Consider the following 19,773-nt stretch of genomic DNA (forward strand, 5'->3'; position numbering starts at 1 on the left):
TTGCGGAGCATACCAAAAATGATGCACCAAAGATTGGAACCACGTAATAAGTGGAAAACCAACATATGGTCGCACTAATAGAGGACACGAGACCCACTAGTATCCCTAAAGAACCCAAAAAGATTATTTTGAGCGCCTTGAGACAACGAAACCAAGTTAAAATTTTACTCGGAGATATTAGTCAGAAGCACATTAAACAACAAAATTGGAATAATTCTTTTGAAAAGAGATCTTGCTAATGTCTAATAATTTGTTGTAAGCCATATATACAAGTGATTTAGTGATGAATTAATGTAGTACATTTAAGTACGATGCATTTTTGTTAACTCATAGCGCCAATAGTTTGGGCATGAAAGAATTGTATAATCATAATATACATACTAAATGAAACCCTTTAAAAGTTGAAAAAATCAAGAAAGTTAGGGGTTCTAAGCTTTTTTAGAGTATGAATATATACAAAAATATGACACTTTCTAGCAAATTGACTTCAGTCGAATTTTAGGTTGTGTTCAAGAAGTATGCTTGAGATATATTTAGACCTGTATTGATGGATGGTAATGAATTTGCGAGCTTATGGTAGCAACAAACTTCCATGCAGAGATTGCAAAAATTTTTTTTGTGTACGAGATCTTGTCTTTCCTATTCAACAGTATCGTGTTGGATCTCTTTATTGCATTCAAATACAGATGAGTCTGAAAAGCACAAAAATCCAATACCCGTATGTTTTGTGTATACTGAATGAATTAATTTGTGAATTACTAACTCAATAAAGATTCTGGTATGGCGGTTTCTCCAGCATGGCAGCATGCTTAGTGACCCATCCGTTGGATCTTGCAAAGGTACGATTACAAACTGCAACCATTCCTGGGCAATCGCTAATCTCCATGTTGTATCGTATAATATCAAATGAAGGATTCTTCAAAATCTACTCGGGGTTGACAGCGTCTCTTTTGAGACAAGCTACTTACTCTACAACTCGTTTTGGTATATACGAGGTACTCAAGGAATACTATATCAAAGAAAGTCACAACCAACACCCCGGTACTCTTGTTTTATTACCAATGTCTATGATTGCTGGGGCAATGGGTGGTCTTGTGGGTAATCCAGCTGACGTTGTGAACATCAGGATGCAGAACGATTCAACTTTGCCAATTCAACAACGACGCAATTATAAAAACGCATTTGACGGGCTATACAAAGTATGCAAAAATGAAGGAGTTCAATCCTTATTTAGGGGATTATCTCCGAACTTGGTTCGAGGCGTGTTAATGACTGCTTCGCAGGTTGTTACCTACGATATCGCGAAAGGTTTATTGATTGATCACATACATATGGATCCATCAAAGAAATCCACTCATTTTGGGGCTTCCTTGATTGCAGGATTAGTTGCAACCACAGTTTGCTCACCCGCAGACGTAGTGAAAACGAGAATCATGAACAGCAAAGGCAGCGGTCAAAACGCAATTACTATTCTTCAGAACGCAATCAAGCAAGAAGGAATTGGCTTCATGTTTAGGGGTTGGCTTCCGGCTTTTATCAGGTTGGGTCCCCACACCATTGTTACTTTTTTGGTCTTGGAACAATTGCGGAACTTGAAACTTGGAATGTGAAGAGCTCAAATGTGAGTTCAGGTTTCAGTTTGACACCAACTTATCATTACAACTAGCAACGATATACACTATTATAGATATTTTATAGAACGTTTAATAAAAGAACATACAATGATGATGCATTACAAGAATGGACAGCGTGGTTCCTCGTTGTAGTCGCTAGCACACTTGTAGATTGTTGCTAAGTAAAAGCAGGACCTGTCTAAATCTACGAAGGAGTCCCATTTTTCATACACATGTAGTAGTGAAATGGTCGATGACTGCGATTTGATTCGACTCCCATTACGATGTTTTATATTAACGCTTTAGCTCGACACACAAGAAAATAAATTGAAACTTCGTACATTCTTTCCAACCTATTTACCTAAGAACTTTTGACTTCAATGTTATCTAACTCGGCCTTCTCAAATGCCTCCTTTTCGGCTTCTAAAATATATGGAATCAAGTAATGATCATCTTCTTCTGGTTTGAGAGCCTTTTCTGCTGGAAGTATTTGTTGAGTCAATGACAATTGATGGGCGGTGAGAATTCTAAAATTTCTGGAATAGCTTAATGCCGGGGGCAATCTTTTGATAGCTTTTTGCATGATAGGTGTTTCTTCCATGAGTAAGTCATTAAACCTATACACTAGTTAGTATTTATCATTGAAATGGACATTTGCGCATAAAAACATACTTTAAACCCATCTCTCTGTAACCAGCATAAGCTGTAAATTTGTTAGCAATTGGGGTGACAATTTTTGACAATGTTGGTCTGGACAATATATAGTTGGCAGCCTTAACGACTGAAGTCATGGACAGCATTGTTGACGTTAATCCCTTGATATAGATTCGGTTGATTGTAATGGTACCACCAGCTCCTACAGTATTTGCTTTATTTTTTTTTTTTTTCCTTCGTTTCCCTCAGAGGGAGAGTAATTATTTTCAACAAATTGTAATTGGTTGTTTGTTATCAACTTCCCAATTCGGAAATATATTGCAAGGGAGTACCAAGGTAATGAAGCACATACAATTTTGCACACTATAGTACTGAACCTACGACTAAGAGCATTTAAAGGAGATGGGAACTTGAATATGGTTGTTCCAAAAAGCTTCGTACTTCGATTGCGTCTTATGTGCACCTTTTATCGTTTCTAATAGCTATATTCATCTACATGAAGTTCTGATGCATTTGGCAAACAGACATTCTCTAAAACTTTTAAAGCACCAATTTCCTTCACCATATCAAACAACTCTTGGTTTTTACACAAGATGAGACCGTATACTCCACATGCATTAATTCCCAATTTGTCCTCAAATTTTGCACTTGACCGTGGTACCATAAGCATGTACTTTGTGGTCATGATGAAATTGAACGAAATGTGGTGCTGATCATTTTCTTTAAGAACATTCATTGAGTGTTGGAAAAGTGAGATAAATGAAGTGGCTAAATTCTCTTCATCAACGTCCTTTTCACTTAAACGAATTAAATAATGTGCAAAAGGAATATTCTTGTCTTGTAATGGCTTTTGAGTATTTGCAGGGACAGAATCATTCTTTGAAAGGAGCTCAGCATAGGGCTCAAATTTACCTCGTGGAGGCGTCTTCATAAACTGTATATGTTTGTGTGGTTGAGAAGCACCGCTCTCGGGTCCACAGTTATAAAATGCAAACCAATCTTCCTCTGAGGGACTCTGTTTAGCTAGCTCCACCAAAATATTATACGTTGCAAATAGTTCTGTCTCAGAGAGCGGGGTGTTTTGGTGTTTGAAGGTCCTTGTCACCATTAAGAAATGTTTGGAAATCACCGGAAACTTGTTGAAGACAATTCTAAATTGGTGGTCAGGTCCGTACTTATCAAGAATTGTAAGCTCCGGTTCTGGTTTGCCAAAAGGATTGGAATTCTCATCACCTTTTTCGGGTCTATGCATCAATGAGGTCAACATCGTCAATTGGATATTTGCAGTCTTGTCACCAACTGGGATCAGCTCAATTTCATTCACTACTGCATCCCCATTGAACAAAACATTCTGAGATTCCAGCGCTTGTTGGTATTTTTCACTTAAAATTGTGTAGAAGTCAGATGGTAAACTATAGTTGGACATTATAATTGTTGGCACAAGGGAATGATGAATAATTCTACACCAGTTTAACGTTCAACGGACCAATGTTGAATTCGCACTGAAAGGAAAAATGTAAAAAATCTGTGAACGGAAAATTTCAGACGAAACCTAATTGCGAAATAATCCAATAGCAGAAAGTTGTCTCTCAAAGTCCATGGTTGAACCACCCAATGGGATCGAGTGAAGATGATGAAGTCCTCAAAATATTGGCTTCAGTTAGAATTCACAAGCTGATCGATGATTCTCAACTAAGATATCTAGCTCAACAAGAGGAAAAGGGATATCTGGAGCGTGTAATTCGTGAGGTCTTGAATATAATTTTTGAGCTTGGCCGTAGGTCGTTGTCAGAATCGGTCAAGCTCACATTGGTAAAGTGTTGTTTGAATCCATCCTGCGATATGTCAATACAAACTTTGCTTAACATATTGGCAAATTTGGGTCCAACTCAAAATCGTGCCCACGGAATAAAAGAAATTCCGTCTAAAAAGGTTTCTGTTGAATTACAAGTGGAAGTCTTGAGTCAAATCATGAAGAATTTGGACTTCTTTGTACCTACTATTCAAAAATACGTATCCATTCTACTACCAATACTAAGAAAACTATTGTCGTATGAATTTTTGAGACTTTATATTTCAAGCTTATTAAAGTTCATTTTTCTTCAAAATCCAGCCGCAGTCGGATTTTGTCGAAACTGGAAGAAACCGGAACTGCTTCATTTCACGAGAAAATGGGATTATAATTTGATCAAGGACTTGCAAATCAAATTTCCCACAGATCCAAATTTGCGAGAGCTAGTTGAAGTGATTGACGCGATCACCAATCCCAATCCACCTCCTTTCACATTGTATACAAGTGTTATAGAGACTAAAACCGGTGTATCTTGTTTGAGGTCGTTGGAAGAAAACTCTAAGCGCAGAAAGATTGGACCAGCTTCGAAATGCAATGTGACTCGCAACTCGGGGGATGTAGCGATATCAATTGGTTTGCCCAGTGGTCACCAGGAAACATTGGTGAAGCATATGTTTGCGGTGCAGCTATGTGCAAATAAGTTGAATTTAGTTGAGGTAGATAATTATTTCAAAATTACATCGTTTCAAGACAAAGATTTTTGCGATCATTGGATCGTCCGTGTCTTGTGGTGTTATCGACATTTTAATAAAAAGGACTTCTTTATAAGCCTGATAAATGAATTCGTTTTAAATTCGAATGAGGACAAGGACTGGCCTCAATTGTTTCACCATAGAGTTAACTTCATACGACTTATAAAGACAAATGTCTCCGAAATGCGGTCAATGATTATAAATGATAAGAAGAAGTTACAAACATACCATTTGCAAGATCCTCATCTATATCTGCGCTTGTGTGAGAAATATATTATGGAATTTCTATCGTTGTTTGACGTTGATTTTCCAGGTAGTTTTGAATTTTTGGAAGAGATTACTTTAATACTATTGGATCTTAGTCAATTCTGCCCTAGGATTCGCAGTATAATGGTAAGAAAAATACTTTTATTGTACAAGAGACTACGTGTGACTGATAAACTGTTTTATGCGAATCTCACATTACCACGCTCGGTCGTCTACCTTATGTTGCTCCACGGTGACTTGAACCTATTGGATGGTATATGTTTCCACATTGCTGAAGAAAAGAGGCTTCACTACACGGATGACAAGTTACGTAGGATACAAAACTCCTTCACAATGGATATTGTAAACATGATTTGGAGAGGAAGATTTCTCAGTTTCGATGGGCGACGAGACTCGTCGCATAAGGCGCTTTTTTTCAATTCTTGCTTATTGCCCAAGATACGCAATTCATGTTTGGCCAGCATTGGGATTGGCGATGTTGGAAGTATATTGATGAGCCCGGTATTTGTCTTCATTGCGACTAAGAGTGTGCGACGGTTGGAAGATCAACATAACCTTGATGCGAGAATTGAGGGTCCTCTTACAGAAGAGAATATAGCATTCATGCAAACCGATGATCGAACTCAGTGGTTACAATTGAGTCGAGAATCAATAAAGCTAGAAGTTCTTAGGACCCTTGATCTGAAGGGTTTTACAGGTGTCTGTGATATGTTGTTCAAGTCTTTAAAGTCATTGTCCGGAGCAAGAGGCAGGGAATAAGGTTGCACAAAATTTTATAACTAATCTTATTAAAAATTTCTAAGGTCGATCATTCAACTTGAGTATTTCCCTCTTGTCGTCATCAAAAACATTGGTGCTCTCAAATTCAGAATCATAGTAAGACAATGCTGGATTCTTGAGTTCTATCATAGGATTCTCTTGCGCTGTCTTTTCCATCTCTTTTATCAACTTAATCATGCTATTTTCACCATAATTAATGCCATAAGATGCACTAATAGGTATGACCCCCTGTACCCAAGCGTCAACAATCCTTGCTCTTTGTTTGGTTCCAAGACGAGATATAGGAAACTCACCCTTCTTGATGAAGGCGACAATGTCAATTATCAAGTGATGCTTGCTGAAAACCGTGTTTATGATGAGCGGAACCAAGGATGCGAAGTACCGCGTGCGCTTGGATTCACATACAACGACAGTGTAATCGGCGCATCGGAATACACAAGAACCATTCTTGTAGATATCTGCGTGACAAAATTCAATCGTATTTTCGATATCTATAGGGAAGTGATGCAAACCCATCACCTCGAAAGTATCAGCAATTCTTCCCAAAACAAATAGTGGCTGAAACGATGAAATTTCATTCTCATTTTGATTGCGCTTGTTTTTGGTAATAGAAATATTGTGTAAAAAGCCCAACTCTCCCGTTCGAAGATAGGTCACATCAGGGTTACCGTCCTCAATTTTTCCACTGAATTGAATTGGTGTGAAATTGTCAACCGGTCCACGGGGCCCATTTGTGAACGACGTAAGATTAGCTTCTGAGCAAACCCATATTTCACCATATTCACCCTCCTTACAAATTTTCCTCGTCTCAGGATTGACTATAGCAATCTCTGTACAAACTGGCACCATTCCAGAATCTTGCACATGTAGTGCATTTGGCACGTCTGACTGGCTAACCACTGACACATATCCTTGTCTTAATGCAACCGGATCCAAATATAGGTCAACGGGTGCAACCGTCATGTATGACCGAGTCGAAATAATTGGATTAAAGTAGTGATTATGGACCGTTGACATTGATGCAGCACTCATCTTCGTAGGTTGGAAAACTTTGGCTATTTTTCTCAACAAGTCCACCTCGACTCTACTTTCAGTGCTAATCATCATATTTTTCAAGTGTGACAAGTTGAATCCTTTTGGAGAAAACTTTATGGCCGCATATTTGAGCATCTGTTCGGTAACAAACACGTCCTTTACCTTGTATCTAGCAAGTGTCAAGAAAAACGACAAAGGGTTTTCTGCATAATTAACGGGCGAGCTCAAGTAGGTAGTGGTTCCCAAGAACACGCCCAAAAGGCATGCTTGTACAAAACCAATTCCTGAAGCGTGTCTCACGCAGCCCACAATAGCAGACTGAGAACTAAGGTTGCATGTTTCCTTGAACACTTTGCAAATTCCAATGATGTTCTTGTGACTCAACGTGGCTCCAACACGGTAATGGTCTGAAGTGAAATTTAGCCAAACCAATGCAATTGTATCGTTGTTCTTACTCTTATTGGAACCCAGATATGTTGCAATTTTGGTTGTTAAGGAACTAACATTTGACACCTTGCTGAGTTTTGTAGTGTTTTTTATCTTGAGCGACTTCACTCGCTTATGGGTGACTTTTTTCAACGAGTCTGCTATCGGCCCATTTTTCAAGAATTTTTCAACTTCGTCGTTAACTAATATTTCCGAGATGTCAAAGTCTCTGATAACCCCTATAAATGCAGGAAAGTCCTCGCCAATTCTGTTTGAGTCAAAGGGAAGCATCGGAATGGGTATTACCCCGCAAATAAAACAAGCATAGACAGCCACAACAAAGTCTTCAGATAAGGAGTACATCAATATGACGTACTGTCCGGCTTTAATGTTAGTCTTGTCTATCAAGTACTGACAAACAGCGTGGACTTTATGCTCAAACTTCTTCCATGTCAAAGGTTTATTTTTACCACTAACCTCAACGTTTTGAAAGGCGATGGCATCCCCATTCTTCGAAACACGAAACTTGAGAATGTCATTTATCGTTTTGAAATCTGATAATATTGTGCCAGTTTTGTCGTCAATTGCTTTCGCTCTATAGTCAATGGCAGAATACTGATTGGGGAAATTCCTCAACGCCTTATTTCTCAACTCGGAAACATATGGAGACCATATGCCACCAATAACATCCTCTCCATGTGGTATGAGACTGATTGATTTCCTGACAAAAAATTTAACGAAATCTGCCTTTAGCGTTCCCTCTAAAAATTTCTTTTTACAGAGCATGTTTGCAATTTCTCTTCCACCACTTCGCATTATCTTGGGCAAGGTATCGCAATCGACAACCATCACACAATACAATCTCAACGAATGTCTCTTATAAAGGGTATCAAAACATTTTTGGGCAATCGCATTCAATACAGGCTCGTTAAGTGGAGCACCACTATTTTGATCAACATCTCCCGTTTTAGTCTTTACTGCTCCATTATTGGCATCTGTACCACTCGAATCTTCAAATTGGTTCCGTATAACTTCTGCCTCGACTATTGCAACAGGCAAATATTCATTACCGACAAATATATCGAAAATCGTACAATCATAAATTTGCTTGACCTCACTTGCTAAAGTGGCTAGCAAGTGTGAAGAGTAGTGATACCTCGATCCTGAAAACTGACCGAGATCTAAATTAGTTTTTTTGAACGATGGGTGATCCATCCAACTCACTCTTTGACGAATTCTGTCCTCATACAATCCCAATATATACACTTTACCATTGTGCGTAAACCCCAAAAGTCCTGTTCTTAGAAAATCCATCTCAAGTAAGCCATCAGGACCACGGCATTTAGCATGAAATATCAGTTTCGATTCTTTTCTCAAGCCGTAAAAGCCCCCAGAGAGACACGGGCTATCAATCCAGATTTCTCCTAGCTCTCCTTTTTGGACCAATGTTGCCAGTTCGGGGTTTACCACAGCCAATGTGGCATCGGGAAGAGGGTATCCAAAGGCATCAACCCGAAGGTAATTGCTGCCAATGTCATCAGAAGTAGATGGGTTAGTCTCCACGATTTTCACCAAGTTTCGACTTAAGCATTCCTTGTCAATAACAACCGAGGATAGATCACTTGACTCCTCATCCGACAGTGTAGCTCCCATCTTATCCTTTCCTCCAAGCCAATCTCTAAGAGATATTACCATACCACCATATTCACTCAACGTGAGCATAGGAATAATTGCATTTTCTGGTTGTTGACAACCTAATGGCCTGAGATATCTCTGTGCCAATATTTCCATGAACTCTCCGTCAATAGTTAAAGCATTCACTAAAACCCATTTAACGGATGAAAAGTCGACTCGTTGCGTTTTTGAAAAGTATCTTGTCGCACTAGGTGATTCTTGATAATCGTACGTGACTCGTTTTAGTCCCAAGTAATCGGCCAATAACAAAGATGCGCGACATCTTGTCAAAATATTTGCATACAAACCCTGCGTTTCCATCACCCTTTGTGGGGCCCAAAACAACACATTCCCACTATAGATGGTAAAAATTACTCCTAGTATAAGGCCGATGGAAAACCTGATATCCAATGTAGCCAAAACAACCTTTTTATTTCCTTTATATTCTTTGCTACTACGGCGAAAGGCACCCCCGGAGTTTGGTAAACTCAGAAGCGCTACATCCAAGCACTGCATTTGATGTGAGATAGTCTTGTGACTAAGTGCAATTCCACGTAGCTCTCCAACCGGAGACCTCGAAAATTCAACGTAAGCTAGATTCATACTTTGTGCAGCATCACGCTTGTTTTGGTGCTTGGAATTCCAAGAAGATAACTCCGACTTTTTCGCAGAACCAAAATCCGTTGTTCTCCATCTCAACAATTTAGCAGGCCATTGTATCCTCAGGTTTTGTGCATTGAGTCTTTCAAGCTCTTTCGCCACTGTATCCGAGTATAAGAGAAGCTTGGATGATGTTAGTGTTAAAATGCTCAAAACCTCACTCAACGATATATCTTGATGTATGGGGATCGCGGTGACTCCTGCAAGAAAGCATCCAAACAATGCCGCAACAAACTCAGTAACTTCTCCATCCTTGTATAATAGAATAACAGTATCACTGTTTTTCATGGTTGATTTATGCTGGATCTCGTAGGCTATCTTTACAGCTTTCAAATAAAGTTTCTCCCATGTAATAGAATTCACTTCCTTTCCTCTGGAATCCAATACTACAAAAGCCAAGTCAGATTTGTAAATACTGGCTCTGTTTTTCAAAATGTCTAAAATATTATCTGAAGCCTTATTATCTGTAAAAAAAGTTGCTGACCTCCTTGGCTGGAGAGGGGCCTCCAATAAACTAGGATCCAAGGGGAAATAATCCTGATTCTGTTCCTGGTGAAGTCTATTGACTGACTGCATGACCTCCTCTCTTCGATTTATATAAGTCCACTGGTCGATTGATTTATTCACCAAAAAATCCTCATCCAATTTTTGCAACAATATAGCCAAATCAGGAGGTATATCAGACGATCCGCTTGTAATACCACTTGTACCAACCCCGGGAGATAGTCCCGAGGAGTTCAGCATCAAATGTGGATCTTTTGAAGTGAGGGTGCCGAGATCGGGGTGTAAAGCAGCAGTCGAAGCTGACCGTTGCCTTTCATTTGAGGAAATATGAAGTGAATCCAAGTTCAGTTGAGTCATCGTTTGTTTTTGCCGTTTCTTTTTGTTTTGCTTTCAATTGTAAGAATCAGTCAGTCATAAGTTCTGTGTATTGAACTGGTCTGATTTTGATGGTTTGATAATCCTTTGTTGAGGCTTACTCGAAAATTGATTATTTCTCTCTCCGTCTGTCTATTTTCTATTCTCTATTGTATGATGTAACTTTTGTGAAGATCATTTAGTATTTGCCTTTTTTTTTCCTTCCTCCCCATCGCACTGTTTCTATTCATATGCTCAAAATTAGTCAACAGAATATCACCCAAAGTGGATAAAAGACTATCACTTACTTGCTAGATACATCCTTCTATAACAAATACCCTTAAATAATATTGGTGTAACCAACCTATTACCTTCTGTAATCTAGACATGCTACGACTGGTGAGATTTCCTTCCAGTTATTCAACTAGACTACCGACAGCACCATCTTTCAAGCACCCTATAGGTAAACGATGTCATTTATACCTTCCCAGGGTTTCAGCAACTTCACCGCAAATACCACCACCACCACCACCACAAATGGAAGACGAAATAGAACATCGAATAGAGTTGAAGAGGCTACTGCAAAAGCAAAAGTATCAAAATCCTGATGGGATAAACCTTAGGAAATTAGCAAGAGATGAGTTACGTTCTTTGAGAGAACTAACGAAAGAGGTTTCACTGAAAGCAAAAGAGGAAGTACACGGGGAAGCTACGTCTGAGTCAACAGAACAAATGTATGAGGCGTTACGTAATCCAGACTTACTTTCTGGCTCTAAACAAAAATCTACAAAGTATGCTTTCCCGCCTGAGATTAACGAAAAACTCGGTTTGGTTTCTACATACTTGACCCCTAAAAATGTGGGGGAATTCAAACCTCAATGGGGTCTCATATTGAACCAGTTGGAATTGAGTGGGGGCTTCAGAGACCTTGATGCCACAACTGTGCAAGCATTTGTGAAAACGATACCACCGTCAGACCTAAAAAAACTTGCGCCCCGAATAACACAAATGTATTCAGATGCAGGGATCGCAATCACCCCTAAGGTTGAATTTCTTTTGTTCAAGTCGCTTGCAACTGGAGGAGTTGTATCTTCAACAGAAATCCAAGCTATGGAAGTCTACTTTGGAAAACTTTTAATGAAAAACGATCAGAAGGCAGACTATTACGAGACAATGATATGTGGGTACGTCAAGAATCAAGACATGAAGAAGGTGGAAAAGTTGTTGAATGATATGCAATTAAAGAATATTGGGATAACGCGCTCGGTGTTTTCTTCCATACTTCAGGGATACATTTATTATGTAAACGATCACAATAAAGCATGCGAGACGTTCAATGCTATGAAATTTTTATCTGAGAAAACGCAGCCGAATGAACGCAACTATACTGATATGGTTTTTTCTTTTGTAAAGAATAACAAATTGGAAGGGGCATTGGATCTATACCAAGAAATGTTGGACAATGATGTGCCCTTGAACCAAAATATTTTAGCTTCATTGGCTAGAGGTTGCTGTAAAAGCAAGCGATTCGCAACAAAATCGTGGGAATTTATTTTCAAAATATATGACCAAGGCTGGCTGCCAAATTTACAAACATACGAGAGCATGTTGAATATATCCGCTTTCGAAGGCACCTTGGACCTAACAAGGGCACTATTTTTGAAAATGATTCAAACCAACTCTGTCACATCCAAAGCTGTTTTATATTTGATGATGTCGTATTCAAAGTATATGAGCGGGGAGATTACCAAGCGTAGCTTTATTGAACTCGATGAACGTGGCCGAATCTTTAAACAAAAAGTGATGGAAGATGTGGATTTCACACAACAACTGGATGGGTTTCCCTTCCTTCCATTGATAAAAATGCCCAACAAAGACACAGTTTTGGCTGAAGCGACTGCTATTGTTTCATTCATAAAACAATCCAAGCCTTGGCTTTTAACTCCTCAGTTGGTGACATCGTTTTTGAATACATGTGTTCATTTGGGAACCTTGGAAGGATTCCGCAAACATTATGAAGATCTCACAAGTTTAGAAGCTTCGGTCGTGCCAAATTCAGGAAATGTTACTATAATGAAAGTTGGCGAAGTAGAAAAGAGGTGTCACAGGATAACCAGAGATACTCCTGTTTATGTTGCAGCCCTAAGGGCAGCAGCAAAGTTCAAAAACTACGACCTTGCAAAGGAGGTTCTACAGGAGCGTGGTCGGTACAGGAAATCAAAAGTCTACCAAAACATGCCTCGGAAAACTCAATTCCTGACAGATTTTGAATTTGCCCGAGCACTAGTGGATTGCTTTAAGGATTTGAAGATGTTCAAAGATGCGTTATCTGTTGTTCTTCTGTCAGAAGATAGATTTCCTTGGAGTTGGAGAGAGTTGGGTGGCTTAGTAGGTGCTGCACTAACAATTGAAGATTCGCAAATGACAGAAGAGATCAAACGTGTAATTAGAAACAACAGAAATAAATATTAGGCGATACTTGTAAATAGAACATGATTATAGAGCTTACGTATTTAGGATACTTGTTGATAGCAATCTAGCATAATAAGAGATCATTCTTCAGTTTTCAATAGCATTTACAAATACATATACCTCTTTTTACTTTTATTATGGGCTAAGGACTTGAAAGCCAATGCCAATTTTCCATACTGAAATAATAACCTCTTCGTCGTGACTTTTCCAAATCGAAATAACAATCCATTGACAGGGTTGGAGGCCCTTCCAATAAATTCACCAAAATTGAAATAAATTCGAGAAATCAAATGGAATCTGTGTATTCAATGTTTACTTATCAAACCACAGCCCTCTATGTCTATCTTTTTTCTTCCAAAGACGAATATCTGGAAGTATTGCAAATATACCCAAACTCCTTTGTCCCCAACAAATATGTATTCCATGTTCTCTTCGGCTTTCCATGGGGATTGAACGAATCAGTCATCACCCCCTTAACAAAATGTAAGCCTTTCACCATCAAAGCTTGATTACAACTACAAATAAGCTTCTCTCGTTGCATAAGGTTGAAATGCCTTCTGACTCCATTTGAGGCTGATAATATGTCCCCACCAACCTCAGAAACTGTTCTCGGCCACTCCTTTTGTCACGAAATAGAAACCGCCGTGATAGGAACTGTCACTCCAGCAATTAACCTCCAAGGCAGAAATTCACCCTCTAAAAGCCACAATGAGAATCTCTAACTCTTCTAGAGACTTTCGGACTCATAAAGAAGTCACAAATGTGGTTGACCTTAAGTCCAGCTGAAAAACTGTTTTTGGTGTGATGATTGTTGACAGTAAGAAATGGCGGGATAACGTGCCAAGAGGGAGTGTTATTGATATGTTGAATTCTTAAGGTAAAAATGTTCATAAAAGTTTACAAAAAGAGAGAGAATTTGGTAGTTTGTATAGATTTTGCAACTAAAAATCATACCAAAAAAAAAGGGTTATGATGTCAAGAGGAATTAATACAAAAATAAATTATATGAAATACCTCTAAGATCATGTAAGAACTAATATGTAGATAAGTAATCTTTCTTAGTAGCTTTATTGACTAATACCAGCTCTCTATAAACTCCATAACGTTGTTAAGCTATAAAATTTTGTAGGTCAGAAACAGTAAACTTAAAGTATATCGCTCTTTAGAAATGTTGTCTGGTATTCTGGACCAATGAGAGTTTGCAATTTCATGAGTGGCAACTAATATTTAATATGTTCTCTAAATTTTGCTCCACACACCTTACAAAGAAAGGTTTGTTTAATTCGAATTTTTGACACGTCTGATCACTAAAGCAAAAGAGAGGAGACAAAATATCGATTATGAGCATTACAATATACTATTAATATTCGAAATTTATTGCCTATAATGTTTTTTGTTGATCTACATACAAGAGGTTACGTAGCTTTTTACTACGACCAATCTCTATAATCGATCCAACCATCTTGGTATCTTAAACCAAGAGTCTTGAAAATTCGTAGTAGAAATCAGTGGGTATGTTCAGTATCCTTAGCCTGATCCTTGTACGTTGCTGGTGAATATTGGGGTGAGCTTGTACTGGTGAGATTTTAACTAGATTACACGTGTGTGAAGCCCATATTCTCATCTTCGATAATTCTGACTTAATTTTCGTGACCCTATACTCTTTATCTTTTACACCACCAGTCCCTTTCTCATCAAAATTAAAGGTTTGGTCCAAATATAAACACGTTGATCCTCTTGTCAAGTAATAATGTGTGATTCGTGCCGTCTGTAAAAAAAAGTTTATGTTCCAGGGAAATGGAAAGGAGAATAAGTTCAATTGAGAATTACAATTTTTTAGGGGATATTCTAGTCAATACTTGGTTATTTCAAAAATCATTGCAGTCGCACAGTAGCTCTCTCTAGCATGCGTTTAAGAGTTGGACATCTTGAGCATAGTCACAACAGACTAGTGGTTTAAGAAAGGTCAAATCAAATAAACCTGATGAACTGCGTGCCTCAGCTTTTGTTATGAGAGCTTGGATTCAACTCCTATGCCTTTACCAAATGTGACTAGCTACACTGATACTACATGTATCTCGTTCGATGTATCATCACCCAATCTCATCAGACCAAGAATCCCCCTCATTTGATACATGTCAACGAGAGATTTAAAACAATGTGCACATGTTCACGAAGTAATAATAGACCCACTTGTAGACATTGCGTCTCGGATCAAATATGGTTAAATTCACACAATTTTTAACCCTCTAGTATTCAAATACCATCAACTCCGGGTGCAGCCCTTGCTTGTGAGCCGCTCACATGTGAATTATTCCATTGTAGTCACAGATCCCTCAACGCGACTCCGGTTTGCTCGACTTCAATTTTGTAATTTCATCTTGTATAACGTTTTGAAAATCTAGCTTCTCTGGATGTTGATTGATCAATTCGTTTAAATATTTTTCGAGTTCACTCTTTGTCCATCCTGCATTATCCGGCTTATCTCTTGCATAACTCTTCATTACCTTGTGCCACTTCACTTTCTCCAAAGATTTTGCATGTTTCTTGGTAATCTTCTGCAAAAGCCAAAGCTTTGTTTCACAAGTCATCTTGGGTAACCCAATGCGATTCTGCTTCTCGTTCAATTGCGTCCACTTGTAACGACATTGAATTCGAGACCGCGTTCCGTTCATGCGCTCACTCACTACAGTCCAATTGATTTTAGTTGCATCTTCACTTTTATCTTCTTGATTTCTTAGATTATGCAACATCTCATTGACAACATTTATCAATTTGGCCTCTTCCTCTAGTGTCCACTTTTGCAACGTTCGTCCTGGTCCACATTTGATGTAGTTTCGCCACCTATCTCTGCAATCTTCAGGCATCCTCCCCAATATTTCGCCAATTGTTTTCCATTGTCCCTCATGTGTCACAGCTAGATTTTTTAATTTCTCATCATCCTCTAGATTCCATTTTGCTCTCACGTCGAAAACGTGATAGCGTCTCCTGATATGCTTATAAATGCTGGATTGTGTTCTATAAGGAATTGCTTTGCACACTTTTTTCCAAAATTTGTCCTTCGTTCGGTCATTTGTCCATATTCTGTTACACAAATCATTTCTATCCCATTTCTTAAAATGGCAAAAACCTGCTAAATAATAGTCAACGATTGCATCTTCTTCATCAGTGAATGGCCGTGGTTTCCCTCGCTTATTCTCAGGTACATTTTCCAAAAACCATGTATTTGCCCTCTGTGATGTTTCCAAAATCAAGTCATCAGTATCTCGAATATTGTCATAGTTGAATTTGGGAAGTTCGGGCGGTCCAACTTGACTTGGCTTTTTGTGTACATATTTCTGGTATATCGAAGAATGATCGAACAGTGCATCAACTCCATTGGATGTATACAATTGCGTAGTGGATTGGCCATTATCGGTTAAGGTTTCAGATTCTGGGAATGTCGGAATCATATCTTCCTCCATTATTGCATTAGCAGCAGCTAGTAATCTCTCCTGCTGCTCCTGATTTAGTTCTCCTGATTTCTTGTTATAGGAATTAGTGTCATCGTACGGTAAACCTTGACTCCGACCATCTTCATCATTAGCTAGTTTTTCAGGTTCAGATTTTTCCATATTGAGCTTCGCGTTGTCTTGTTCAGGTACTTCATCGGTTGTATCCTTGCTATTGAGCTTCTTGGAGTCATTTTGTTGTTGCTTTTCAGTTCCATGCTCTGTAATGCTCTCCTTTCCTGTAATGCTATGCACCTTTCTTCTCTTTCTAATCGAGGTCCCATTTTTCGAGGGTGGGACATCCAATGCCAAGTTAGGATTGGATGAGCCTGATCGATGAGCATTTCCGTTTATATCATTCGATTTTTTTCTGCGTTTCTTACTCTCCTGTGGTTTGGAAGAGTGGACTGTAGAGGTTGTTCCTGAGGTCGTCATGGGCAGTCTAGGTGTGATTAGCTTTAGTATTTTTGTAATCACGACTCAATTTTTACCCGGCTGGTTTTCTACGTTATTTTTATTTTATTTTATTTTATTTTCGTTTAACCGAAAAATCAAAGACTAAATACGAGGACAATTCAACCTGACTCAACCACAGGATAGAACCAGGTGCATAGGATGTTGAAATGGCCAGCTATATCACACACTATCTACCAAGCTTCAGGAGCTCGTTGAACTCAAACGAAACATCTGAACATGTTGAAGCATTGGATTCTGTTGGGCCAGGGCAGATCAAATACATTGCTGTCATCGATGTTAGCAGTGATGTGCGGGGCACGAAGGAAGAGCTGGACTCAGAGTTGAATAAGAAATTGATTACTTTTGTACATAGTGACACACTTGCTGAGATAAGCTCCAATGTCAAGATACGATTAGCGGGATTGATGCAAGGAGTATATGCATTTTCACTGGAATTCATTACCCCCTCCAAAGCAGGTAAAAAAGCAAAAAAGCCAATGGTCATAAGGTCGGAAGGTGAAAGCTTTGTAGTGGTTCAAATCGAGGAAACATATAATCTTATATGTTCTATTGCATCCAGTGATAAAACTGTCACCAAACAATTACAATATATATTGAACAAACAGCATGTTTTTTTCAAATTATTTCACAAGACGTTGACAACTATAAACAAGGAACCGGGGGTTGATGTATTGCGAGATCTATCGACCCAGTGGTGGAGTAAATTTCTATTTGAATACAATCTGAAGTTGACAACTCGCGAGATCAAGTGGCCCAATACTTTAAACTACATGGGGTTTAATACCTTTATTATGGAGGGATACAAAAAATCATCTATTTCGATCCCAAAGAGAGTCAAAGACGAGTTTAGAAATTTAATCTTGGACGAGGAATTGATTCCACATGGCCTCATTATCAATAGTTTTGCTCCTGCTGCTAAGAAATTAGGTCTCATTGATGTACAATCAATGACAAATAAGTTGGAAATTCAATCGTTGATAAATGTCTACAACTTGATGGAGTTTGAGTACATCATGCAAGCTACAAACCGTAGAAATGTTGATGATGGCGATGAGAGTGGTAAAGTACAAGAAGAGGTGATGGGATTTATGAACCCTATGAATTTAACCAACAATCTAGTCGTTCAACCGTGGAACAAGATGTCTGACATGATCCGTGGCGGGAGTACCACAGATACAATCGATGGTAACGAGAACATGCCACGACTCAACTCAAAAGCATCTAGACCATGGCTTTCGATGCCAAACGTTTTTGGAAACTCGAGTGAGAGCGGGAGTTCAATCGCACCTTTACCAGACCTCGAGGATGGACGAGAATCGGTAAACCTGCATGAGGAGACATTTAGTCGTTTCTTATATGGCATTCAACTTGACCACTCTATATCGAGAAAACTTGTCTACCTCCCGACGAAAGAAGCTGAGTCAGACGCATCTGAAAAACGGGTAGTTGAATCAGAGTACCAATTAGTAACTTATTTCCACGAAGACATCTACATCACTTTGATATACGACTCACTGGAAGCAAGTCACCTTGACGATTCCGGATTCTACCAGCATTTGTCGTCCACTATATTTGAGCCACTACAAGAAGAAATTGTTCAATATCAATCATCAACCTTGGGAACGAGCACTAATTCCATGACAACGCTAAACTTGGCCAACATAGATAACAGTTTTCTATACACGGTGTTTGACTTTAAACATATGAATTACACATCATCAATTCCTTTGATTCTTGATCACAACAGTGAAAAATACCCCACTATTGTCAATATCCATGACCAGTTGATTAAAATTTCTGAAAACTTTGATTTTACTGCCCATGAATTTTATCATAAATTTGCCTTGGGTAACAAGCATGATTGGATGAGTTACATAATCAAATATGGCGCAAAATTGATTGTCATTATTAAGAATAATAGTAAAAATAGTGGCAATACAATTAGTGATGTTGGAAATATACCTCCTGAAGAGAGAACCATGGTGAACCAAATAACTGGCCTTGTTTCTGATTATGCAAGTTTGGGATTTTTGGATAATTTGGGTGATGATGTAAAGTATTGGTTGGGACAAGTTATAGACACCGAATAGCGGCAAGAGGGTTAATATTTCAGCCTGCTCTCAGGTTAGTGATTAAGGTATAGCAGAGAATAAAAATGTGTATAGCGGTGTAGAGTAATTATGAAGGTGATTGATGTTGGGTTGCTCATGGTAGCGAAAGTCTGACTGAGTAACTTCTTGAGATTTGAAAACCACCTTAAATTGAAAACCACACTATTTCCCACTCCAAATGATTACCATAACTGCACAAGAGATCATCGAACAATGTCCCAGTACGGTACTAGATAGGATTGAAAAGCTCAAACGAGGGCCAATGTCGCCCGATCATGATAATCTACAGTCACAATCGTCATCACCAAATTTAAGTCAACTAATACACTCAACTCTAACTACATCCATACCCATCGCTTCCACTCAAGATCATCAACCACCGCCCATAAGCACCAGCGTCAATATCAACGACGTGATACTCGACGTAGAAAACCTACCGCAATTCCCACCCCAACAAACTACCACCAGCTACGATTTCGATAATGAGATGGATTTAACCACCACCACTGAGAACACTAACCATCCAGAAGTGACTGAGTATTTGAAATCCAAGAAAGATCATCAATTGAAGTTTTTAAAGGAGGTAAAGATGAAAGGATTGTTGTTGAAGGGGGGAAATAGACAAGGAGGGGTCGATCAAACCCAAACCAACAAGTTTATGAATTATTGATTAACACTTTAGCGAATATGAAATACACCTAAATTCTTATA

At 38.7% G+C, this 19,773-nt stretch overlaps 9 protein-coding genes across 9 annotated transcripts; 5 read left to right on the forward strand and 4 right to left on the reverse strand. All coding sequences in view use genetic code 12, as the record gives it.

The window, feature by feature from the left end:
- Positions 1 to 686: 686 nt before the first annotated feature.
- On the forward strand, positions 687 to 1,610 carry CORT_0F01840 (mitochondrial dicarboxylate transporter; the record flags this gene model as incomplete). The annotated part of the gene is made up of 2 exons (XM_003870491.1): positions 687 to 718; positions 773 to 1,610. The coding sequence occupies 2 exons, from the start codon at positions 687 to 689 to the stop codon at positions 1,608 to 1,610; spliced, it is 870 nt and encodes a 289-aa protein (XP_003870540.1).
- A 364-nt stretch (positions 1,611 to 1,974) lies between these two features.
- On the reverse strand, positions 1,975 to 2,296 carry CORT_0F01850 (Qcr7 ubiquinol-cytochrome-c reductase, subunit 7; the record flags this gene model as incomplete). The annotated part of the gene is made up of 2 exons (XM_003870492.1): positions 1,975 to 2,230; positions 2,286 to 2,296. The coding sequence occupies 2 exons, from the start codon at positions 2,294 to 2,296 to the stop codon at positions 1,975 to 1,977; spliced, it is 267 nt and encodes an 88-aa protein (XP_003870541.1).
- A 446-nt stretch (positions 2,297 to 2,742) lies between these two features.
- On the reverse strand, positions 2,743 to 3,693 carry CORT_0F01860 (Apa2 ATP adenylyltransferase II; the record flags this gene model as incomplete). The annotated part of the gene is made up of 1 exon (XM_003870493.1): positions 2,743 to 3,693. The coding sequence occupies one exon, from the start codon at positions 3,691 to 3,693 to the stop codon at positions 2,743 to 2,745; it is 951 nt and encodes a 316-aa protein (XP_003870542.1).
- Positions 3,694 to 3,881: 188 nt separating this feature from the next.
- On the forward strand, positions 3,882 to 5,837 carry CORT_0F01870 (hypothetical protein; the record flags this gene model as incomplete). The annotated part of the gene is made up of 1 exon (XM_003870494.1): positions 3,882 to 5,837. The coding sequence occupies one exon, from the start codon at positions 3,882 to 3,884 to the stop codon at positions 5,835 to 5,837; it is 1,956 nt and encodes a 651-aa protein (XP_003870543.1).
- A 39-nt stretch (positions 5,838 to 5,876) lies between these two features.
- CORT_0F01880 (hypothetical protein) lies at positions 5,877 to 10,514 on the reverse strand (the record flags this gene model as incomplete). Its single annotated transcript, XM_003870495.1, has 1 exon — positions 5,877 to 10,514. One exon carries the CDS (start codon positions 10,512 to 10,514, stop codon positions 5,877 to 5,879), a length of 4,638 nt encoding a protein of 1,545 aa, XP_003870544.1.
- A 384-nt stretch (positions 10,515 to 10,898) lies between these two features.
- CORT_0F01890 (Ccm1 protein) lies at positions 10,899 to 12,983 on the forward strand (the record flags this gene model as incomplete). The annotated part of the gene is made up of 1 exon (XM_003870496.1): positions 10,899 to 12,983. The coding sequence occupies one exon, from the start codon at positions 10,899 to 10,901 to the stop codon at positions 12,981 to 12,983; it is 2,085 nt and encodes a 694-aa protein (XP_003870545.1).
- A 2,336-nt stretch (positions 12,984 to 15,319) lies between these two features.
- On the reverse strand, positions 15,320 to 16,909 carry CORT_0F01900 (hypothetical protein; the record flags this gene model as incomplete). The annotated part of the gene is made up of 1 exon (XM_003870497.1): positions 15,320 to 16,909. The coding sequence occupies one exon, from the start codon at positions 16,907 to 16,909 to the stop codon at positions 15,320 to 15,322; it is 1,590 nt and encodes a 529-aa protein (XP_003870546.1).
- Positions 16,910 to 17,097: 188 nt separating this feature from the next.
- On the forward strand, positions 17,098 to 19,041 carry CORT_0F01910 (hypothetical protein; the record flags this gene model as incomplete). The annotated part of the gene is made up of 1 exon (XM_003870498.1): positions 17,098 to 19,041. One exon carries the CDS (start codon positions 17,098 to 17,100, stop codon positions 19,039 to 19,041), a length of 1,944 nt encoding a protein of 647 aa, XP_003870547.1.
- Positions 19,042 to 19,240: 199 nt separating this feature from the next.
- CORT_0F01920 (hypothetical protein) lies at positions 19,241 to 19,732 on the forward strand (the record flags this gene model as incomplete). Its single annotated transcript, XM_003870499.1, has 1 exon — positions 19,241 to 19,732. The coding sequence occupies one exon, from the start codon at positions 19,241 to 19,243 to the stop codon at positions 19,730 to 19,732; it is 492 nt and encodes a 163-aa protein (XP_003870548.1).
- Between the last annotated feature and the right edge of the window lie 41 nt (positions 19,733 to 19,773).

Source organism: Candida orthopsilosis, assembly GCF_000315875.1.
Source record: "Candida orthopsilosis Co 90-125, chromosome 6 draft sequence".
Classification (NCBI taxonomy): domain Eukaryota; kingdom Fungi; phylum Ascomycota; class Pichiomycetes; order Serinales; family Debaryomycetaceae; genus Lodderomyces; species Lodderomyces orthopsilosis.